We start from the raw sequence: 25,028 nt of genomic DNA, 5'->3' as shown, positions 1-25,028 counted from the left end.
ATATTTACTCTGCTGATAGATGAAATGAAAATCACAGATCATATCTTCAGCTTTGGTTCAAGGGCAGAGCCGTCAAGAGTGCAGCAAGTTCAGGAACTTTCACCCAGTTGGAGGGAAGACGTTTTTATCAAGAGAAGCCAAAGTTCAGGGAATTCTGCGCCGCGTGTCTGCCTCAGCTGATTGGTCCAAACCTCGCCTGATTCAGACAAAGTTTCTGCCATGTCACACAACATATAAGAGCGGAAGTGCTGGAGGCGTCTTCACTTATGAGCCACGTGTTTATTTTGTTTGTACAGTATGAGTTTAGACATGCATCCATATCAGAGAGGGGGGGGGGTCTGTGTGCAGATCAGGTCTGCATAGAACATCATGCAGAAGCACTTTGGGCCTGACGGACTCACACATGCAGCGACATCTTTATCTGTGTGTAATACTCAACACGATGCACACTAACACAACGCTGTGTTGACTGACTGAGAACATGTGATCTGATCAACATGGAGGAAGGAGGTCAGACCGGATCTCCTCTGCTGGGTCTGAGGCACACTTCATTACAACACACTGACTTCATGACGGTGATAACGCAGATCTTATGGTCACCATAAAGTGTGAGAGTCACTCAAGTTCAACTGTCACCGCATGTCAGGAGAGGTATGTTCATCGTGTGATATGATAAACTCCTCTTAACAAAAGGTCAACATCCAAGCTGGTCACCTGAAGACTGCAGGAAACAACAAACAAACAAACAAACAAACAAATGCACAGACGATAAATATCTGTGGAGGACGGTGATGAACAGGAAGAGAATGGAATCACACAGACGGGCTTTTAATCCTCGATGTTCAGGCTGCTGTCGTTCAGCAGAACGTGCCAGCGCTCGATCTTCTTGTCTTTGTTCTTGAGGCACTCGTACCAGTGCTTCAGACACTCCCCCTTAGCCTGGATGCCCAACTGACAGCCACCTGGAGGCAGACAGGAGACGGGTTGCATGATGGTCAGTGGTGGAGGAAGTACTGAAGCTTGGTACTTAAGTAAAAGTACAAATACCCAGCAAAATATATACTCAAGTATCAACAATCCTACTTAAGTAAAAGTCTTAAGTGCTTTTAAATGTACTTAAAAGTAAAAGTACTCACACACTGAATATACAGTGCCTTGCGAAAGTATTTGGCCCCCTTGAACTTTGTGACCTTTTGCCACATTTCAGGCTTCAAACATAAAGATATAAAACTGTATTTTTTTGTGAAGAATCAACAACAAGTGGGACACAATCATGAAGTGGAACGAAATTTATTGGATATTTCAAACTTTTTTAACAAATAAAAAACAGAAAAGTTGGGCGTGCAAAATTATTCAGCCCCTTTACTTTCAGTGCAGCAAACTGTCTCCAGAAGTTCAGTGAGGATCTCTGAATGATCCAATGTTGACCTAAATGACTAATGATGATAAATGGAATCCACCTGTGTGTAATCAAGTCTCCTTATAAATGCACCTGCACTGTGATAGTCTCAGAGGTCCGTTTAAAGCACAGAGAGCGTCATGAAGAACAAGGAACACATCAGGCAGGTCCGAGATACTGTTGTGGAGAAGTTTAAAGCTGGATTTGGATACAAAAAGATTTCCCAAGCTTTAAACATCCCAAGGAGCACTGTGCAAGCGATAATATTGAAATGGAAGGAGTATCAGACCACTGCAAATCTACCAAGACCTGGCCGTCCCACTAAACTTTCAGCTCATACAAGGAGAAGACTGATCAGAGATGCAGCCAAGAGGCCCATGATCACTCTGGATGAACTGCAGAGATCCACAGCTGAGGTGGGAGACTCTGTCCATAGGACAACAATCAGTCGTGTACTGCACAAATCTGGCCTTTATGGAAGAGTGGCAAGAAGAAAGCCATTTCTTAAAGATATCCATAAAAAGTGTCGTTTAAAGTTTGCCACAAGCCACCTGGGAGACACACCAAATATGTGGAAAAAGGTGCTCTGGTCAGATGAAACCAAAATCAAACTTTTTGGCAACAATGCAAAACGTTATGTTTGGCGTAAAAGCAACACAGCTCATCACCCTCAACACACCATCCCCACTGTCAAACATGGCGGTGGCAGCATCATGGTTTGGGCCTGCTTTTCTTCAGCAGGGACAGGGAAGATGGTTAAAATTGATGGGAAGATGGATGGAGCCAAATACAGGACCATTCTGGAAGAAAACCTGATGGAGTCTGCAAAAGACCTGAGACTGGGACGGAGATTTGTCTTCCAACAAGACAATGATCCAAAACATAAAGCAAAATCTACAATGGAATGGTTCACAAATAAACATATCCAGGTGTTAGAATGGCCAAGTCAAAGTCCAGACCTGAATCCAATCGAGAATCTGTGGAAAGATCTGAAAACTGCTGTTCACAAACGCTCTCCATCCAACCTCACTGAGCTCGAGCTGTTTTGCAAGGAGGAATGGGCAAAAATTCCAGTTTCTCGATGTGCAAGACTGATAGAGACATACCCAAAGCGACTTACAGCTGTAATCGCAGCAAAAGGTGGCGCTACAAAGTATTAACTTAAGGGGGCTGAATAATTTTGCACGCCCAATTTTTCTGTTTTTTATTTGTTAAAAAAGTTTGAAATATCCAATAAATTTCGTTCCACTTCATGATTGTGTCCCACTTGTTGTTGATTCTTCACAAAAACTTACAGTTTTATATCTTTATGTTTGAAGCCTGAAATGTGGCAAAAGGTCACAAAGTTCAAGGGGGCCAAATACTTTCGCAAGGCACTGTATATGATTGATTTCCATTGCAAAGGATCTGAACAGGTTAAAATAATCAAAGAAATCATCTTAAATGAAAATGGAGCATGTGTAGTTAATGTCCATGTTCAGTCCAGAAGCAGCTATGGACAGGTCTGTGTGTCATGAGGCAGGCTGTGGGCATCAAGTGAACAGAGAGGCTGCTGATAACAAACAGGCATTCAGCATGTTTACTGTGTCAGTGTTCCTGCTGTAGATTCATGTGATGATTCATGTTCATCAGACATTAATGGACCTGTGTTAGCAGACAGCAGCTAACTAGTTAGCTCACTGAGCCAGAGCACCAGCATCATGACTGAGGCTCATTATAGAAACACAGCTGGCAGCGTGACACCAGCTCCATGCAGAGTCTGACCTCACATCAGTCCAGCACTGTGTTCATCACATGGAACAAGGAACTACAGACACTGGAGACATGTAGTGGAGGAGAAAGAACAGGTAACAGCTGCAACATGGAGTCAGAGTAGAAAGTATGAGCTATTATTTTTACTTAAGTAAAGTAAAAAATTACTTAAGTACAGTAACAAAGTACAAATACTTAGTTACTTTCCACCACTGATGATGGTAAATGTGTTTTTCAGGCTCTGTCTTCCAGAGGTTTGTGGTTTCTGAGTTCATGGATGTTTACAACTGTAGACAACATGATTTTCCCTCCTGTGTTCTGTCCAACAGACATGAGACCCAGGGTCAGATTAGGATCGTTTGTTTGAAACCGAGAACTCACCGATGAAATCGTTGGATTTTCCCATGTCGTAGTCCCACACTGAGATGTCAAGCGTCTTCTTGGCGAGCTCCGCGTGCTTTATGTCATAACCGAACTCCTGAAACAGTGAGAAAAAAAACAGCTGATGAGCCTGAGAGACCAGAGGAGTGTGTGTGTGTGTGTGTGTGTGCAGACCTCGTTAAACTCTGGGTTCAGCGTCTTCTTCTTTATCTGCGTCTTGTTCTTTGCTTTTTTCCCCATATCTGGCCTCAGGTACCTGCAGCACAGAGGACACACACACTGATGATCAGTGCACGTTAACGTGTTTGTGGTGATGTTGTGTTGATGTTGTGTTGCGTGGATCAGCTCCATGGTCATGTCTATGCAAAGCAATATAAACAACCATGAATCCTACAAAGAGACGTTTGGAGCAGGTCGGCTAGCTGTTTCCACCTGTTTCCAGTCTTTATGCTAAGCTAAGCTAACAGACTGCTGCGATGTGCGTTGACAGGTGTGCGCTCTGAGGTCACGCACACTTTGACGAAGGGGTCGGAGTATCCGTTGGAGTCCATGGCGGCCAGGTGAGCGCAGCGGACCACGCCCACGATCAGACGGCCCTGCTGAGTGCTGTACATCAGAGACACGAGGATCCGACCGCGCTCCTCGGAGTCCTCGGCCTCGTTCCCCTGCACACACACACACACACACACACACAAAGATTAGGAATAATCATAATCAGGAGTTTAGCACTCTTCACCTCTGAGGAGTCTGTGAAGCACTTAACAGGAGACCTGAACAAGACTTCCTGATAGATGAGTGTTATCTGATCGATTATATCTGATATTACATCCTGTCCTGTGTTACATCGTCTGCGGCAAACAGGAACAAGATACACTCAGAGCTGAGAGCCAGGAAGTGTCATGGCGTTCAGTTTCGTCTTGTTCTTGATGTCATTGAAAGTATTCCTGTGTCTTTGTGTGTTTGTGTTCCTCGTGCCTTTTGTTAGTCGGACTTTTCTTCTTCTTTAGAAGGAATATAAGTTGATTAAACTTAAATAACTAACACAATAAAACAGAACACAAAGTTCTGAAAACACTTTTCACAGTTTATATTTTTAGGTTGTCTTACCTCATCCTCATAGAGAGCCATGCCACGAGCGGATCCTCCTACAGCCTTCTTCACCTGTGCAGGGAGGAAAACATCATCATCATCATCATCATCATCATCATCATCATCATCATCATCATCATAGCACAACATTTATTTCACTTCACTGTTACCAGGCGACCGGAGAGGCAGAGATCCATATAACTGTGTTTTCCTCTGAACTGACCCTTTAACATCTGTCTGTCTGTGTGAGACGCCTGCGCCGTCTTACCGGGATCACCCTCTCCAGACAGACGTTGAAAGTCTTCTTCTGGTTGAACTTGAGCTTCTTCAGGGCGACCCGCGTCTCTCCGATGAACTCGTTGTGTCCGAACTTGTCCTCGTCGCTGACGGAGAGCCTGCAGACGGACGTTCAGGCTGTGAAACGTGTTTTTCTTTCAGCTGAGGAGGTGGGGCGGGGCAGAGCTGCTCTTACCGCAGGGTTTTGCGGGACATCTCCTCGTCGGTGATGCCGTGGTAGACCAGCGTCTCGTTCCACACGGGGTTCAGGGTGGTCTTCAGGGTCTTGGTGCGAAGCTTATTGGACTGAAGACGAGACGTTCAGGTGAGAGCGGAAGGACCCGAGGAATAACTGTGATGTCATACAGACCTACCTTACTGGCTCCTGGTAGCAGGTGCAGCTTCACGTACGGGTCTGCGAGTCCGTTTGAGTCCATCGGCTTCAGACCCTGAGACACATGAAGACATGTTCAGTGTGTCAGTTTGTCCTGTCTGGTTTCTTGTGTTGACCCTTCAGGCCATGTCCTGTCCTGTTTATATGTGTCTTTTGTTGTCTTGTCCCATGCTGTCTGATCTTGTCTACTGTCCCTTGGCTTTTGCAGACTTGTGTGTTTTTGTCCCACCCTGTCCTCTCTCTTTTCGTGTCTCACCCTATGTCCTCTTGTCCTGCATGTCTCACTGTCTCTGTCCTTCTCCTCTTTTATCTGCTTGTCGTATGTGTCTTCCCTCTTCGTGACTTGTCCTGTCTTGTCTCTAATAGTCTTGTCTTGTCCCCTCTCTCTTTCTTCTTGTCCTAGTGTGTTTTCCTGTTTAGTTTTGTTCTAGTCCTCTCTCGTCCTGTCTCTTGTCCTGTCCTGTCTTGTGTTTTCTTGTCTTCATTTGTGTTGACTCATCAGGTCTTGTCCTCTCTGATTTCATTTGTCCTGTCTCTGTCTTGTGTTTTGTTGTCTTGTCACCTCCTCTTTTACTTTGTCTCGTTTTGTCAACGTCTGCTAATTCCCTCCCTGTCTTAATTCATCAGCTGCTGTCTCATCTGGTCTTACGTGTCTTTTTCTGTCTTCTCTTGTCGGTTCTGGTCTCGTCTTTCCTGTGTGTGTCTGTTTACCTTTGCTTTAATGATGCAGCAGTGCAGAGCGTGGCTCTCCTGTTCGTAGAGCAGACTGAACTCCAGACATCCCAGCGTGGCTGCACACAGACAGACACACACACACAGACAGACACACACACACACACACAGGAGACAAGGACATTTCTTATGAATGAAACACTGATTTGTCTTTTGCAGCTTCAGCTCAGGACAGTCGGACTTACTGGCGTCGTCTGAGTCGTAGTCGTTCTCCTCCTCTGTGCGATCAGGTGGGGGTCTCTGAGGGGGGGCGGGGTTGTTGGCAGGTGTGTTAACAGGTGGAGCAACTCTGGCTGCAGGAAGTGGGACAGAGCCGGGGACGACAGCCGGCCTTTTCTCTTCCAGAGCTGGAGGGGACGCCGTCTCCTCCCTCACAGAGCTCTTCACGCCGTCTGCAGCCGGAGAAGTCAGCATCTCTGAACAAACTGATGCTTGATGTTTTGAAAGGAGCCCTGAGCGCCGGGCTTATTCTTAGAAAGGAGCGCCGTGACCTCACCTGGGGTGGGGGCCGCCTGCTGAGCGCTGGCTCGAGGTGGTTTGGACGCTAATGCGTGTCTCTCCGTCTTCATCGCAGCTGCTGCACGGGACTGACTCTCATTACAGCTGTCAGCTGCTGTTCCTGCCGTCTGCTCCCATTGTCCTGATCCACGGGACAGATGCTGCTGCTGCCGCTCTGCACGGAGCTCTGAGGAGACACAAGTATCACTGCAGACACCACAACTGCTGCCAAAGCCTGGTCCAGTGTCCACATTACTGAACGGGTCTATGCAGGTCTAACATCTCAGGACAGACCACACACCAGAAGAGGACAAAACATGACCACAAAGCACTAAAAAGAGGCACAACACCAGCACAACCTGTGAGGAGTAACACTACTCACAACAGTGAAACACAAAAGACCCCACAAAGAATGAAGTAACATCACAGAGAGACACCAAAACACCACAAAGAGTCAGAGGAACTCACCCTGTCCCTGGCGCTGTGTTGGGGCTTCCTGTGGTCCACTGTGGCCTCCTGCAGAAGAATCGTTTTCTGTGCTGGACTGTCGGGACCCGGACAGAGAGAGGGGGGCAGGCAGACCCTGCTGGTCTCGTCCTTTAAAGAACCACGACCCAGACCTCTTCTGTACCTGCAGGGACACAAAAACCAGCAGATGTGTTACTGTCTGATGAGCTGATGGAGACCAAACCAGAGCAGACAGCTCACACCAGACCAGACAGACCAGACACAGACCAGACACAGACCAGACACAGACCAACACAGACCAGACACAGACCAGACACAGACCAACACAGACCAACACAGACCAGACACAGACCAACACAGACCAACACAGACCAGACACAGACCAGACAGACCAGACAGACCAACACAGACCAGACACAGACCAACACAGACCAGACACAGACCAGACAGACCAGACAGACCAACACAGACCAGACACAGACCAACACAGACCAGACAGACCAACACAGACCAACATAGACCAGACAGACCAGACACAGACCAACACAGACCAACACAGACCAGACAGACCAACACAGACCAACATAGACCAGACAGACCAGACACAGACCAGACACAGACCAGACAGACCAGACAGACCAACACAGACCAGACAGACCAACACAGACCAGACACAGACCAACACAGACTAACACAGACCAGACAGACCAACACAGACCAGACACAGACCAACACAGACCAAACAGACAAACACAGACTTATAGTTACTTGTAAAGACTTGCAACTGAATCCTGCCTCTAGTGGCCAACAACAGAACTTTTGTGTTACTGAAGTGTTTGTGTGATTGTTAGTGGACTGATGTTGTTTGTTTCTTCATTCCTTCACTGGATGTGTGTGTGTGTGCAGCATCACAGAGCGGTTATGACTGACAGGAGAGAGCATTCATTTAAAGAGTGTGGGCTCCCTGAGGCGCAGGCTACGCAGCGCCATCATCAGAGCAGCATTGTGTAACAGCATTACAAAGACAAACACAAAGCAGAGCTTCAGCGTGTTCAGAGACCTCGTCTTTAAAGTCGTATCAGTGTAGCATCATTTTCATTTTCAGTGTGTGTGAGAGTGAACTGAATCCTCTCAGGAGAAGGAAGCTCTTTCCTCGGGTGTGATCTTTCTCACCTCTTTCTGCTCGCTGCAGATCCGACAGAGCCACGTGGGACTCATCCTGCTGTTACTCAAAATCCCACATCTGCTGCAGATGTGCTGTAAAGACACAGACACACACACATCAAACACACACTCGCTGACAGCAGGTGCACAGAACACACACATGTATGTGTTTTTACAGTTCAGATGGCTTTAACCTGTATTTGACTGAAACAGGCCGTGTCAGAGCATGTTAGCTCACGGCACGCTGCACGCTTATTGCCATAGGAACAACCCGGCACCACCAGACAAACTGTACACAACAGGAAGTACTCTGAGACTGCACTGAGGTAGAAGATGGTTAGTATTTGTTCTTGACAGCTGTAGACATTGTAGACGGAGCTGGGTCCTTCCAAAGGGTCCCTGATGGATCATAAAGAGTTAATTTCTGTTTCTCTTGTATTTCTATTGTTTGCATGTATAATCAGTAAATTAGACCCAGAAGGTCCAGCACAGAGGAGGCCGCAGTGGATCACAAAAACCTACAACACACCGTCAGGGACAGGGTCATTTTGTGTCTTTTTTTTTGGTGCTTTGTGTTGTTGCTCTTTTTCATTTGTGTGTCTCTGTATTGGGTTTTTGTGTCAGTGTGCTTAATTTTGTTTTTGAATATTTTGCAAGCAGTTTTTGAGGCTTAAATTATTGTAATCTCTAATATTGTATATTGGGATCTTGTCTGTTAAAATGTTTACTCCAGTTTGTTTAAGACTGATTTCAGTAGCATCCAGGGCCATCACATGAAGCCCAAACTGCAGTTCCCCCCACGGCCTCTGGAGGCTGCTGGTGTCTCTACTAGCTCTTACTAGTTCTTTTTATGACAACTGTACAGGGTTTTAATGTTTTTAATCATATAAAGACTTAGAATGACTCCTTATTAAGAGCTTTTAGTTTCCACCTCAGCTCTATTCATGCTCTTCTTTGCCTGTATTAGAAGTTTAGGTGGACTCAGTCGCCGCCAACATGGCGACGCTTCGAGCCTCTAGCAGGGACAGAAGCCTTATAGTGACGTCACAGAGGACGGGTCCATCGTTATATAGAGTCTATTTCCCAGTATCACTGGTCCTGTTGTTGAATAAATCCTGTGTAAATTCAAAACTCTGTTTTAATATCTTAGTCGGTGTTGTTCCTGTTGTGTTGCTAAATTTATCACGATTTATCATGAAGTCAGATCTCACAGTGTTTTCTGTCTCCTGAATCTTTCAGCAGCTCAAAGAAGAAATTAAAAATAGAGCTTAAGTACAGTATTTGAGTGAAGCTAGGACTTGGTCAACTCTTCAGTTTCCTGTGGTAGTCTGCAGCCGAACTCACTTCTCTGTGTAGGTTTACTGTCTATCCTGATTTTGTTTTAAGTTGCTTTCAATAGAAGCGTCTGCTTCATGAATCATGTGAGTGTTAATGTACTTTCCATCACTGTTAAGGTTAAATGTTGAATGATGTTTTCCTCCTCCACCCTAAAATGTCTCAGACCCTCCACCTGCCTTGTTGCAGTGCACGCAGAGCACAGCTGTGACCCCCTGTGGGCCAAAGGACGCCCCACACAGCAGACAGTGCGACTGTCCGTCCCCGCACGCCGTCCTCTTGATGTTGTCCAGGCGACTGGACAGACGTCTGCAGACCAGAAAAAAAACAACAAAAGTTTTACAAAATAATAAAAATAACAAAGACAGCTCCTCTCTGATTGGCTGATGTGACTCACTCGATCCTCTCCTGCTCCATGGCCTCCATCATGGCGGCACGAGCCAGCACGCTGTTGATGATCTCCTTTTCCTCATCTGTGAGCTCCTCCCCCGGGGCGCCGCCACACACGTTCATCGTCCACACAGTCCTGCTGCACACACACAGACACACATCGTAGGTGACATGCAGAGTGAAACGGCAGCTCAGACAAAAGGCCATAACCTCCAGAAAGTGCACAACGAGGGGGAGTTAACACTAAGAACTGAGGACAGGAGCACAGCTGGAGACACAGCGGACAGAAATAGTCCCACAGCGCTGAGGCTTTGTCATCAGGCTGCTCCTCTCTGATTGCACTCAGACATATAACGTTGCTGGCTGGTTGAAAAGCCTCCAGTGTGACTGGCGTTAATCTGTTTTCCTGCCAGGTCGAATCAAACAGTCAGTTTCTGGACTGAAGACGAGCGCTGGCTTTTCCTCAAACCTGTCAGACTGTGCCCTCCGAAAACCTGCAGGGCCTGATGGGAGGCAGCTCGCTCTCAGCTGATCCAACGAGGCGCAGCCTGACATTTTTTTAATAGAAGTGCTTTTAGCATCAGGAAGAGTCAGCTCCCCTTCAGACGCTCTGAGAGGAGCTCATCTGATCGGCCCTGATTCATCCCTGCTCCTCCACACCTCCTACCAGTCAGCGCTCCTGATCAATCGACACCTAACACATCTGCTGCTGCTGGAAATGACCTCAGCTCCCGGCCTCTGGTCCGACCAGCCTGACCGCGCGCTGCAGAGTGCGGAGAGGAAACACTTTTAGCACATTTTATCCTCCATGGGAAACGGTACCTGAACCGCTAATGTCCGAGCATCAGGGATCAGGCAGCGGCTGCTGAGTCAGAAAATTCTAATGTGCCGCTTATGGCTCAGTGCTCTTCATCGCTCTCATCACTGCCCCCTCAGCTCCCTGTGAAATGTCCTGTCCCCCATGCATGTAAATGTCAGAGGCCGCCGTCACTGCAGACAATGTGGCAACCTGACAGATTGATGCCTCTGTGAGTGTGTGTGTGCCTTGAAGGATTCAGGGAGTGAGAGTGAAAGGTGGGGGTCAGTAAGACGGGAAATGTTCAGAGATTACAGACACTTTCAGCCTGTGAGTCACAGATTACACACACACACATGCACAAACACTCATTACACACCCTGTCATTATGAGTCAAATCACAGCAGTCACAGCCTGGACTGAGTGGAAATCACAAACCGGCAGCGAGTGAAGGCGTCCATCGAAAACGGAACTTCAATGTTTGGTTTCATCTGACATCAAAGTGTCAAAATACTTTAAAATAAAACTTTAGAAATACAAATAGAAATGTAACAGCAACAAAATGTATTTTAAAGAAGATCAGTGTCACCATCAGATTTCCCGCCAACACATAGCTTAAAATCCAAGATGGCCGCCCCACGCAGCAACAACAACAAGGCGTGACATATTAATGTCTCATTAGTGCACATTTTGCTATGATGTTTTAAATACTGCATCATTTGTTAGTAAAAACTATTGCTAGCCACTGCTTTGCTAACATTTGCTTGTAAACACACTATGCTCAGAATGTGCATTAAAGCTACAGCCAACATGAGGTTAGCTTAGCTTAGCTTAGCAAAGAAAACCCAGCTAGCCCATTTTTATGCAAATCTACTTGCTTTGTATTTATTCTTCTTTTTTTGACAGTTTAGCAACTTTTGTTGCTAAGTCGTGTAGTCGTTATGCTAAGCTAAGCTAAGCTAACCACCTGTGACGAATTAAATTAGTGTTCTTGTTCAAATCGGGAGCAAAAATGACACATTTTTACACACTTGCTTTTGTCGTGTTGCTACGTGTGGTTAGCTAAATGTCTGCACCGCCCTCTGGTGGATGGCCATGACACTTGACAATTTTATTATATATATAATATATATATAATTATATCTAAATTACTAAAAATATGTGAAATTAAAAGTCTACAGTCTGTGATTTTACCTCTAAATTAGACTGTCCCGATCAGGTTTTTTTGCCCTCGAGTCCGAGTCCGACTGATTTGAGTATCTGCCGATACCGAGTCCCGATCCGATCCTAGCAAAACGTGTGTGTGTGTGTGTGTGTGTGCAGAAACAGAAACCACCCTACCAAACTGTCAGGAGACACAGAGTGCGGATCTGTGGACATGTGTGGTTCAGGTGATGGACCAGGTCCACAGGGACCGCTCAGTATGTAGGGAGGATCTCTGTGCCCTGACACGAGCAGGCGAATCATCTTCTAAACCACTTAGAGAGCGCCACGCTAGGAGATTTCACACACGCAGCAGCTCATCGAGGTCTCGAACCAGGACCCCTCGCGCCAAAAGCGTCTGTCATACCCCTACACTACAGGACACAGAGCCACCCTGTACAGAAGGCGTTAACTTTGAGAGTCCTAATAAATATATTCGAGTCCTGATCGGGAGGTAATGTCCAATTCCGATCGAGTCTGAAATCACGTAAACGGGACATCCCTACTGTATATCCTACGATAAATATAAAACATGCGTTTTTCTTGTGTGAAAATGACAGCTCGTCATATTTTCATGTTCCATCCTGCTCTTGGAAATGATTCCAGTTAACGCATATATGAGGGGTATATGTGAGGTCAGAGGTCAACCGGTGTATAAGGCATCACATTAACTATAAATTAGAGTCACATGTTTCCCTTCAATCACATGCAGACACACACACACACGGTATGAATCAACTATTGAGTGGAGCAGCTGCTGCCTTGCAGTGGGATCAATGAGCAGTGGAGCTGTGCAGGAGGACACGTCCGGAGAGGACAGGAACTTCTAACACATGACAGCGTATCAATATCAGCTGTGACCGCTCAGAGCGTCTCCTGTTCAGCACTGATAGCATCACCACAGAGCGGAGGGCTAACAGGAGGCCCGCATGCATCATGGGTCACAGTGTGGGGGTTTAGCTTCGTTTACAGCCTGACCGATTACTGAGAGGTTCAGGTCCTCTTGAACTCAGATCACAGCAGTTTAACAGATGAAGGTCTTCCAACAAACCTCTCACTTTAAAAGCTGTGAGAGCAGAACAAGTTTTTTAAAAAAGATCAGAGGCCTCAGCTGCACTGACGCAGGCTGTGTTTTATTGGACAGTCACAACGACAAGAGAGCTGAGAGTGACTGAAAGACTGAGACCTGGGAGGGATAGATTTGAGGCGACGTTCCTCTGACAGGATGGCAGGGTGCAGTCCACATCGTTTTGTCAGGAGCTCGGTGACTCAGAGAGGAGCTGCTGCTCATTTAAACCCAGCTGCTGAGGAAGGTTTGTCACCTGTAAGCGATGCTCCCGGTCCTTCAGGAAGGTTCCACAGCAGCGATGATGCCAGCCACCACTCAGCAGCCTGATGGTGCAGACCAGCTGAACATGGCAGGAACCGAGCCCTCCACTCTGATCCAGACCTCACTGCTTGGGCTGTTCCTGCAGTTTCCTCCCATCCTCCCAGGATCCGCCTCAGGCTGCTTCTCATGAGCTGACTCAGGGTTTCAGCAGCTGTTATTATTATCAGTCATCATATGGCTCTGGATATGTATTTCTGTGTAACTGATATCATGGAGTCGGTAACATGAACCCAGAGGTTCCTGTAAACTGTGGTGTTGTTTGCTCTTTATGTTAAAGGACTATTGAACCAATCAGAACAAAACAATCTAAAGTTCCACCTGCCAATAAGAAGCCAGCTACTATGACCGTGTGCACCCGACTTACATCCTTCGAACGGACGAGCCTCCATATATTCCATGAGAGGAACGATCCTACGACCCTTAAATGTTCCTAAACGATACGTTCCTGTATGAGGAGGCCACGCTGCCTCCTCCTCGCTGCCTTACACCAAGGTCACATGTCAGCACATGAAGAAGCCCGCCCTGATTTACACCTGCTTTATGGCTCCAGCTGAGTGAGAGGCAGAGCGACCTCTAGGGACCGCCGTACATGTACGTGTGTGTGTGTGTGTGTCAATTTGAGATTAACGGTCATAACTTGTGAGGTCAACCCAGTGTCAACGACTCCACGAGGAGGAGCAGAGGAACCCCCCCCCCCCCACTGTTGTTTTCTAATGTATTAACACAGGATTGGATCCATCTTAAAAAATCAATGCTGGAAAAACACATGGCTCTGTGATTAGCTGTGCCTTTCCCTGCTGTCATGTGTGTGGCTACGTTGGGCGGCAGCACCAAAAAACCTGCGAGACAGCGAGTGTGAGACAGCTGATGGAATCTTAGGTCCCCACCAAAAAGCAAAAGCAAATCTGCACCACTGGAAACAGACGATATTTGTATTCAATGCTAATTAGCAAAGCTAAGCAGGCTAACACTCTAACCTGTTCTGTTCCAGGGTTTGTCTCTAGTCTTTGTCTCATCCTCCTCATCATGAAGTTTTTAGGCATTTCCTCAAAGACATTATTTCTCAAGTAAAATAAAAACTCATAAGCGTAGCACATCTGAAGGCTGACAGGATCCCAGCAGTGCAGTGAGGCCACTAAACTTTCACAAAATACACCACAGGTCAGTGATAGCTGCTGGCTGACATTCTTAGGCAAGTTATGAGCATCCCTGGAGCAGCCATCTTGTTCGTAGCGACTTTTAAGACCCTTTAAAACTTAAGCTTGCAGCTGCTGTGACGAACACATCACCGCTCTAGGTGCGCCCGCAGAAACAGTCTGATTGTTCATAGTTTCATGCAAATATTGGACATAACTCCTAACATGCCGACAGCTGACTGCTCGCTCTCACAGACGGCTGGCAGGTTGTTGTTTCCTGCATGATGCCGGCCTGATCCGGTTCTGTTCTGTGTTATTCCTCCTCCGTCTGCTACACTCAGTCTGTCTGAAGGAGGCTTCTGTAATCAAGACCTTCACCAACCTGTTATTAACATTAACACAAATCGACATGCAAACAAACACACACACACACAGAGGGTGCAGCGCGAGGACCTGTCACACACGCTCAGCCGCCCAGACAAAAGCATGGCGAATTGACATGAAGTCAAAGGAAACGGAGGCATTTTAGCTCTGAGACTGTGTGGGCTGACGGAGAGCTGCAGGGCTCTTAGTCACACAAACACACGTTATTCATGTCAGCACACACACACACACACACACACTGTGTACATGCTGCAGGGGGGAAAACTGTGACAGGCTGCGTCATCTTCTGTGTTTCCTGTGGCGCCCAGGGCCTCCCCCAAACTTTAGTTTCAATATTCATGTTTTTAAGCAAAGTGTCTCTGCTCCTAATGAAAACAGACACACACACACACACACAGGGTGTATTTCTCCAGTCTGGATGTCGTCACTGTTGGAAGATTCTGGAGAATCCTTCTGAAGCGGACACACAGTGGAACCCCCTCGTGTATGTGCTGTGATGTGTAACTCACTTAGCTTAAAGGGTGATTGTGCCTATGGTTCTGTGTCCTTGCATTAATTGGACGACTTTGACGTTGTCGTGACGTGTGTGTGTGTGTGTGTGTGTGTTGAATAACAGGGTATAAGCAGCGAGCTGCTCAGAGAAGACCTCGAGCATCCTCCAGATCGAGTGATTAAAGGTTGATATTCTGGGTTTTATTCCCAACATGAACATTCAGAGGAACAGTCGGAGCATCCAGCCAGTCGTTTTGTTTCTACGGCCCCGTTCACACTGGAGAAAGTCATTCCAGCTAGAGTAGGATTGAGCCCAGACAGCCTTTAAGCTGGATGCGTTCAGAACTATTTTCAAATCTGACTAGCACACAGTTGTGTCCGCACTCAATCCGGCTTCATCCAGCGTGTTTGCTGTTCTCCAAACCACTAGGTGGCGCCTCGTAATATGGCTAATAATGTGGCTAGCCGGATTCGCTAGCCACATTTGCGTTCACACCTGAGCCACATTTGAGCCAATTGATTGAAATCAAACTGGATTCAGCCAGATTGGAGGTGTTCACACTCGGAAAAAAACACATCTGCATTGATCTGGATGCAGCCAAATCCTGCTTAAGCCACATTTTTTTCCCCAGTGTGAACCTACAATAACTTCCAGCTAGAGCAGGATTCGGGCCATATCTGGATTGATCTGGATTGAGGTGGATCTAGCCGGATTGGCTTACATCTGGCTCAGGTCTGAACACAAATGCGGCTAGCGAGTCCCGTTAGCGGCATGATACTTCCGGTTCACAGGGACAGTGTCCGGGTCGCGTACAGAAGCCGTATGTAAACAACCATCGAACTACGACAGCTTTGCCCCGAGTTTATTTTCCACAGGGCTACAAAGCTTTTTAAACTGAAAAAAACAAAAGAACGACCGTCATGGGACAAAAAAACGTAGCATGCACACACGTGGCCCTACTGCGGCCTGAACGGACTCTGTATGTTACGAGGCGCCACCTGTGTGGCAGCTGTGACGCTGCCAACATGGTGACGGTCGGAGCCTCCCACCAAGCTTCACAACAGAAACAAACGTGTGACATCACAAAGGTTATGTCAGCAGTTTCTATTGTCGATGGTACAATGCACAAAAATATGTGAGTCCCTGCTTGTAGCCATGATTGTGTTAGAAGAGCAGGACTTAACATTGAACAATGAGGCCTCACTGATTTAACATGTAAATGCATCGACCTTAAATGAGGTTAGTCAGCAAACCCAGTTCAGACAACCTCAGCTACAACAACAGAAACTCACACAGAACATTCCCCACGGAGTCCAAGCACTCCCATCTGAATTAGATTGGAACATTTCCACACACACACACACACACACACAGGTTCTCATAGTATATAAGTCGCTCATCCCACTGCTTTCCTCACACTGTCCCCACAGCTGTCACTTCTCAACCCATCAGATCTCAACTTCATTACCACACAGGCTTCATCTCTTCATCCCTTAACCCTTCACCATCATCCATCCGTCTGTCCATCAAACCATCCATCCATCCAGCCCTCCACCCATCCATCCCTCCATCCACACTGTCTCACTTCCTCCATATGTCTCTGCTCTGCCCCCTCTGAAGCTTGTCAGACTGTTCAGGAAGCAGCTTATGGAGCTTAGTTTTACAAAGACGCATCACCACCTACTTTATCCCCCGTCTGATGACTCTCAGGGAATCCTTAACTCTTTAACACACACACACCGAGTTAAAAACCAAGCGCAGATATGAAAGAGTAATCTGGTCCACAAATCCCGGGCGGCTGAAAGCTCTGACGTCAGTGGGCTGAGATGACTAGTGTGCAGTGGAGGAGGTGGCAGAAAGACCTGGGGGCTTTCAGGACTCATCACAGACCATGATACTGTGTCGACACTCAGGAGGCTGCGCTCCTGTTTGGTTTGTTTATCCCCCATAGCCCGAAGTGAAGTCGTGTATGATACAGATTTACATCTGATACTGAAATTCATGCTCCCCACAGGACTAACCTGCTGAGTTTAACACCGGTTTAATACCAACCAGTTGAACTGCCACAAAATTACATAATAAAAACACTCTTGGTCCCCAGAGGATTAACCTTTTGACTTTAGTAATCCCTGACTTTCATCTCACTTACTGAAACATTCATGTTCCCCAGAGGAGTCATCTGGAGTGTTTGGTGTTTTCCTGACTATGTCGCCATCGTGTTACATCTAAATACTGATCAGATCCACAAAATCATAAAACATTCTTGGTCCCCAGAGGATTCATCTGCTGACTTTGACTTCATCATCTATGATTCTGAGTGGAACATCTGTACAGATGTAAAATCCATTAATTTATACACAGATCAGATGGATTGCGTTGTAGTTCATGCTCCCCAGAGGATAATTCAATAGATTCTAGTTGTCCCGTCTTCTTGTTTGCTTTGCAGATTTCTTTGTGTGATTGATTTTACACAGTATTTTTGCCATGAAACAACAGAAAGATACATTCTTTGTCCCCAGAGGATTTATCTGCTGACTCAAGAAATGCTATGATTTTTGTTTTCTTCAGTGAAATTTCTCTTTCACGATAACATATATGATTTTTTTTAAATTTTTATATAAATAATAAGAATTTCAGTCATTATTGGATAGACTGCCATAACATTATGTACAAACATTCAGGGTCCCCAGAGGATACATCCATCTGGCATTTCTTATATCTTTATCTTGTACTTCACTGAAATGTTTAACAGCGCCTTTAATGGGTCCAGATCACACTTTGCACAGACGTTCATGGTCTACAGAGGATGAACCTGCTGACTGAAGTGTGACCATGACAGTTCCTAAACAAAGACCTAGAATGAGGGCAGTAACGTCAGCAGATTAGTCGCCTGTCCTGCGTGCAGCGTGTTCACTGCGGCCATCTGCATGTGTGGATGGTACGATTGTTTTTGCATGGGAAGTCCCAATATGAGAGCACATGCCCATATGGTCATTGCAGAGTGTGTGTGTGTGTGTGTGTCGGTGAGTGTGTGTGTGTCAGTGCTGAAACCACTAAACAGAACACAAGCCTCAGGCTAATTGTCTCGCTCGTTCAGAGTGCAGACTGAGGCAGTTTCTACACCGTCTGCCTTTAAACACACACAGACACACACAGTATTTTGCCAGCATAAACATTAGCAATCAAACAAGTAACGCTGAGCCAATAGCTTCGTCACACTAGTGTTGGGTGCTTTGCAAAGTCAGCTAATTTGCTAACAGCAACCTACCCAGGCTAGCGACCAGATGAGGATCGATGCTGTCATCCAGTCAGAACGTGCTTTGGCAGCTAGCAGTGAAGCTAATAAATAGTCTCATTCGTCACAGATCAATCATAAAAAGGTAGTAATTAAGAACTTAAAATGGTCAGATAGCTAATTTAGCAGCACAGAAGGAACCCTGGATATCAGCAGAAATGTTATTTATGTTTCGTTTTATATATATATATATATATATATATATAATATTTGTCCTCAATATGAAAATCAGTCACAGACTGTTACCGAGAACGTCTCGTTTTCTTATTTACGTAACAATTTGTGCACACAGTGATGAATATGCATAAAAAGTTACACACAAAACCTGAGAGTGAATAAGAGGAAATCATTTTAACCGCTGGTGAATACTGGTTGTTTGTAGATAAAGGACCCGCACGTCAGTGTGAGAACAGTAGATGTGCAGTAATGCTGGCGGTGTTGTGTGTCGGACATCTTTGCCCTGAAGCTCCCTGCAGAATATCTGGGTCACACAGGAGAGAGATCTACACACAGAGGCATACAAAAGTGTCAGATCCGGTTTGTGTTTGCAGCTGCATGTCCGTCACACACACACACACACACACGTGCTTCCTGGCTGTGAACACTTCCAGTGAGCTGATGATACACAGCTAATCAAACACTTGTGGCCACAGTGGATTTGTGCAGCACATCTGCTGCTCCTGCTGCGCTCAGACGCTCCCAGCGCTGAAAACCATAACGCCTCAGCTGCACATCCGAGCAGGAGGGAAGGCAGTTACTCAACATTTCGACGCTCCACATCGGACAAACGCTCGAGTGAATGAGCTGCTGTGGAGCAGCCCTGACCGGGAGGAATGAGAATGAATTTCAATTGATTGTTTTAATGGATGAACTCTGAAGAGGACTCGACCTCTGACCTCCAACGCCGTATTTTACCTTTAAAGAGCCAATTTCAATTACTCGTCTGTCATTACCTTAACTCATACAATAGGCGTGCACCGTGTAGCGACACACATTCATTACTTAGACCAGGCCCTAAGTCGAGGCGTTCTTCTTTTGTCTGTGTTCAGTCATCATTTTATAATAATAATATGTTTTTAAGACTGTTGTACAGGTACTTGCTATTTTGCTTTATCCCCAGGTAGTTAGCAAAAAAGCTAATTTTTCTGTTTCCTTTCTGTCAGACAGACAGACAGATGCGTTCCTCAGGAGGGGGTGGAGACCAAACACAGAGCCAAAGGACAGAGAGTCATTAGAAAAAGTCTGTTTGCTCAAACGTTTACCTCAAACCAATCTGCTGTTGTAGGTTTAATCAATACGGGCTTCTCCTGACTGCAGACGTTTTAAACACTCGCAGTCAAAGCAGCTTTCAAGACAATGAAGTCTTAAATTCCAGCGTCTGAAAAAAGCACAGACACAAGAAAAGACCTGCAGTCAGACGGATTTCTCCTGAGTTCAGCAGGCAGGCGGTGTTGAGCTGGCGTGGAGCGTTTCCACTCAAGCACATTAGCCACATCAGTCAGCACCTGAGTGCTCAGCAGCCTGCATAATCCTCCACCACCACCACCACCACCTCCACCCACCTCACACACACCTCCATCAATACAGCTGATTGGGGGTCAAAGGGGGCATTCAGCGGGGATTACAGGGAGCTCAATAAACCCGACTGGCAGCACATGATAGAGCGAATAAAAAACTGAGCGTTATAGTATTGCTAATCAATTTCACACACACACACACACACACACTGAGCATGCTTCCTTCCTTCCTCCCCTTCATCACTGCCAGTGCAGGTTAGGCTCCTTCCCTCAGCGCACTGATGCTTCCTCTGGAGCCGACCAGTGACTTTTACTTGGACGTAAAGGAGCCGACAGTCTGATCTACGCACACACAGACACACTGTACAACTTCAACAGCTTTACTATTACTGGTTCGACATCAAGGGTTAAAGAGAAGATCAACAAAGCTTGTTGTTGTCGATTGTCGATATAATGTCACTAAACCCCCCATGGTGCATGTCAGAACAAACACACAGGTACTGAGCTTCAAATGGGTCACGTGATCAGCTGACAGCGAGCTAAAGATGGCGTCACAGTTAGCCTGCAGCGACGAAGACTTTTTGAACTCATCGCACCCGCGGAGGCACCCAGAGGCTCATGGGAATCATCAACTGGCTTCAGACTTTCTATGTTCAGTAATGACTGAGGTGATGCTGGGCCAGTTAGCTTAGCTTAGCTTAGCTTAGCATAGCATAAGAAACCATGGATGTAGTGAAACAGAAACAAGCTAATGTGAAGTGAAACAAAGCCTTTGTGATGACATCATTTAATCTTTAAAAAAAGTTAAAGATAATCTGTGGTTAGCTTTTTTAGCTAGCTAGCTAAGAGCTATAGCAGATTAAACAGAATCAAGCTGATCACTTTAAATGATACCTGACAGTTAAATACATGCACATCCAACATGATCGGAACACGCTGTGAAAATCAAAGTTAAATACATCATATATTTTGTAATAATATTGCCAGCTGTAAATCTTTCTGTGACTTTGTACTTTGTAGAGTTATAGTCACATGATGATCAATATATACCATTTCTCAGAAGTTCAGTTTATTTTAATATTTTACGTCTCACTGATTATTTGAGCAGGTCACAAATAAAAGAAAGTAACTAAAGCCCATAAAAACACTGCGATCAGCTGAAGATGAAGATGATGAAGATGAGCGTTGTCTTACCTGAGGCTTCACAGATGTGCCGTTCTTCTCCTGTCAGGATGCTTCACTGTGACTGAGAGCGTAGCACCAGCAGCTCCGTCTCAGCATCCAGCATCCTCTCTGCCACGCTCCTCCTCACCGCCAGCCTCCTCTATACACCACACACACACACACACACACACACACACACACACACACACACACACACACACACACACACACACACACACACACACACACACACACACACGCTGTAGTAAGAGCCTCCCTCCCTCTCCCTCCCCCTCCCATCAGTATAAGTAAAATGGTGATGACACAATTCCAGAACAGGAAACAATCTGCAGCTTAAATATGATTTACTGTACAGCCCTGATGGATTACAGTCCACTACAGAAGAATGCATGTCTGCAGTATGAATACTTTATACTTACATTTTATGTATTTTATGGTATCTGCAGTATTTGCCTCTGTGTAGTGAGTACGTTCAGACTTTATCACGTGATGTTTACAGAACGTATTTTACGTCATTATTTCCATTTTATGGCACTTTATGCTTTGGCTCCTCAGGACATTCAGATTACTAATATTAAACATATTGATCTCACACTTCTCTGTTGATCAGCTGTACATAAATGCCATCTAAAGTCATAATTTGTACTCTGCCTGAGACCTGAACCTTCTGTGTTTGCCTCTCGTCCATTTAACCCTCCTCTTTGACTGCACTCATGCAACATATGGGAACACTTTCTAATAGATCTATTTTTAGAGCTTTGTTCTCCCTCAAGCTAAACAGCTGCACTTATTATGTGCAATACAATACAAATCCAATCGGCCCACTGCACTGTGCAATTACAGCCCATAATGATTACGTAACTGCATTATTAAGTTAACCTTAAGCCATTTGCCAGAGCGGTCAGTGGAGCAGCGGAGCCCAACACACGTGGGACACGTGAAACACCTCTGTGCCATCGCTCTGATTTACTAATGTGTGGTTCTCCGGCTCTGCCTTCTGGGCTCGGAAGGTCCGGTTTGAATGAAGCAGCTGCCGGTGGGGTGGGGGGGTGGGGTGGGCCCTGAATGAACCGGCTGGCTGGCGCCCTCTGCTGGCGCCTTGGCTGTAATTTGCCTTTGGCTTCCCCCTCTGTCATTATGCTCCATTGCACATGTACTTATCTGAGATGTGCAGAAAATTAAATGTTAAGTCAAGCTGGAGAAAAAATGCCAAAACAGGCTCCTGGTAAATTATAAGACGTGGAGCAGGAAGACACACACACACACACACACAGAGCGCGCTCAGTGTGTCGGATGCTTTGACTACAGAGTAGTAGCAGTTTGTTAATTAAACGTCTTTCTTCATACTTTTGCATAATAACGTGTTGTTATATAAGCCAAAGGAAAAATATGTGAGAAGGACTTGAAGAAGTCCAGAGGACCACTGTGCTATGAAACATTAGCACTGTTAGCATTTAGCTCAGATAATACTGCTTTTCATTGCAGTATTTACACAAAAAACAACTAGTTTCAATAAAAATATCTTCATAAACAACACTGAATGTGAACATTACAGCCCAAACTGACCTCTCATCAGGCTAAGAACATCCATTCATCTCTGTGCAAGCTCCAAGCTTCATCATCATCATCATCATCATCATCCCCAGGTGGGTCTGCAGCATCCCTGCACAGCTCGAGCATTGATCAGAAACCTTCAGCTAACATTTAAGGTGCATCATAGGTGCTAATCACTAGCTTAGGATGGCTAGTCATTAGCTAGTCTAGGAATGGATGATGACTGGCCTAAGATTGCTAGTCTCCTGCCAAGGGATGTCTGTAGGCTAGGTAACTAGCCTCAGTTGCAAATGATGCTATATGAGCAGCTAATGGTGGTTCTGGACTGGCCCAGGATGTTTTTTTTTTTTTAAGCCTAGGGACGCAAGAAGACTGGCCTAACATAGGTAGTGATGAGCCCAGCATGGCGAGGGAACAGCGGGAGGATGAAAGAGGTTTAAAATCGTTTCTCAGACATTTTCGGTCTCACAGCAGCTTTTAATCCTTTGGGTTATCAGATAAAAGTCGTATCTGGGACAGTGTGTTAGTGATGCAGACGCCTTCAGCCACAGAGGAATATTAAGAAGGAGAATCCAGCAGAATGAGCGACCAGTGAGAAAACTGGGCGGAGCAAAGACGCGAGGCTAACAACGAATGACGGATAAACGCCGAATTCATGAGCATACGAGCCGAGAGCTGAAGGTCAAAGACATGTGGAGTGTGTGTGTGTGGGTGTATGACTGGCTGCCGTGCATGCATGTCTGTATGCAGTAATGTCATTAATAACCCAAGGTATGAAGCTCCACGGATGCAGCCTGTTTGCTGAATATGCCTGAATGCCTGGACGTGTGTGTGTTTGACTGTCTTTGCAGGGATGTCAGTCCTCACCAGCTTCTATCCCTGCTGGCAGCATGAAGAACTCCTGCTAGCGTTCTAGGCTCAGCGATGGTTCTCTGGTCTGAGAGGACATCTTGTCACAGAGCACTTCAACGTCTCACAAACCAAAGTCATTCAGTTTTCATCATTAAAGAAGAGACGAGCAACCCGAGGGTCGCATCGAGCATTTTGTGGGAGGTGCTGAAACAAACATTTTATGTCCTTCCTGTGACCTGACGCCTTAATCAAGACGCCACATTAGCATTCTGAGGCTATTGCCGCTGCCACCTCTTAGCTTCTGGCTCACCCTCGGCTAAATACACCCCTCCCTTGACCTCGCCACCAGCAAGCCCATGACAATGACCTTTGACACTAGCATGAGGCTGTTGTTTCTTAGTTAACGTGACATTTTATAATACAGCAGTTAGCATTAGCTCACACAGTGACTGAATGATACTTATCTGGCTATTGTGAAGACATACAGTCAGATATTTGGAGTACCGGTATAAATTTAAACATATATTTGTGTGTTACACAGGCGACCTCACCTTTGTTCTGAGTCCCATGGTCGATCATCCGGCTGCAGGGAGCCCTCTGGGAGATCTGCTACGCTCCAGTCCGGACACACACTGAACACATTTCACATAAAGTTTAAAGAACCAGAAACCACAGCAGACAAAACCATCATGTGTTCATCCACTCGCTGATGTCTGAGAGCCTTTGTGGCCACAAGAGATCCTCCATTCTAAATATAACTTCTTTGAACAATTAAAGCGTCTCTTTGTTGTCTCTGTTTGTTGTTCTTGAGCTCTTCACCTGAATGTTGTTTTCCTCATTAAGCACTGAGCTCATGCCGGCCTCACTCTGCTGCGTGAGGCAAACAGGATTAGGATAAACTAATACTGCTCCCCATCCACTGCTCAAAGGTCCCCAGATCATCTTTAATGCAATTATGACACACAATACATAATAAAATTACCCAACAAAGAAAAGGAGAAAACGAGGGTTTCCGTGTTGATTTAAGCTGCTTTCAGGTCTCAGTTTTACAAAGTTCAAAGGTCACGTCAGCCAAACACAGAAGCAGGTTTTTAAATCCTCTAAACAGCATCCAGACATTCACACAGTTCATGTCCCACGTCTGCAGTCTGACCTGCTCTGAGAGCCACGATCTGAATGTGATCAAAGCCCAGAAACACAAACTGCTCCTCTGTCACACATCATATATAAACAGACACCTCCACTCCTTTCACTCCACCAAGACCTGTTTCAGATTTAACAGCAAACCAACTGTGGACACTGATAATAAACCAGCAAACACGATTCTTACAGTGCACTCAAAGTC

General features: G+C 45.9%; 1 protein-coding gene across 2 annotated transcripts; it reads right to left on the bottom strand.

Annotated features, from left to right (window-relative positions):
- Positions 1 to 53: 53 nt before the first annotated feature.
- On the bottom strand, positions 54 to 24,384 carry rph3aa (rabphilin 3A homolog (mouse), a). 2 transcript variants are annotated; one of them, XM_028417767.1, is made up of 17 exons: positions 24,235 to 24,384; positions 21,287 to 21,416; positions 9,886 to 10,017; positions 9,668 to 9,797; positions 8,163 to 8,246; positions 6,990 to 7,152; positions 6,520 to 6,708; positions 6,209 to 6,415; positions 6,003 to 6,082; positions 5,272 to 5,346; positions 5,094 to 5,203; positions 4,890 to 5,016; positions 4,640 to 4,693; positions 4,046 to 4,197; positions 3,707 to 3,788; positions 3,533 to 3,629; positions 54 to 962 (listed from the first exon to the last, which is right to left on the bottom strand). In XM_028417767.1, exons 3-17 carry the CDS (start codon positions 9,999 to 10,001, stop codon positions 829 to 831), a joined length of 1,800 nt encoding a protein of 599 aa, XP_028273568.1. In that variant the 5' UTR covers positions 10,002 to 10,017; positions 21,287 to 21,416; positions 24,235 to 24,384; the 3' UTR covers positions 54 to 828. The 2 variants fall into 2 exon arrangements, with proteins under 2 accessions (XP_028273568.1, XP_028273569.1); XM_028417768.1 differs by lacking the exon at positions 24,235 to 24,384 and having other exon boundaries at positions 9,886 to 10,014; positions 21,287 to 21,334.
- Between the last annotated feature and the right edge of the window lie 644 nt (positions 24,385 to 25,028).

This window comes from Parambassis ranga, chromosome 12 (assembly GCF_900634625.1).
Source record: "Parambassis ranga chromosome 12, fParRan2.1, whole genome shotgun sequence".
NCBI lineage: Eukaryota > Metazoa > Chordata > Actinopteri > Ambassidae > Parambassis > Parambassis ranga.
This window is presented reverse-complemented; position numbering and strand designations above follow the sequence as displayed.

What these genes read in the sequence shown, in the direction of transcription:
- rph3aa (XM_028417767.1), bottom strand. Translation starts at nt 10,001, where the DNA reads ATGAACGTGTGTGGCGGCGCCCCGGGGGAGGAGCTCACAGATGAGGAA. An exon ending in GCAGGCGGCCCCCACCCCAG is followed by an intron (nt 6,416 to 6,519) that starts GTGAGGTCACGG and finishes CTCCGGCTGCAG; the next exon opens with ACGGCGTGAAGAGCTCTGTG. An exon ending in TCCGACCCCTTCGTCAAAGT is followed by an intron (nt 3,789 to 4,045) that starts GTGCGTGACCTC and finishes TCTGTGCTGCAG; the next exon opens with GTACCTGAGGCCAGATATGG.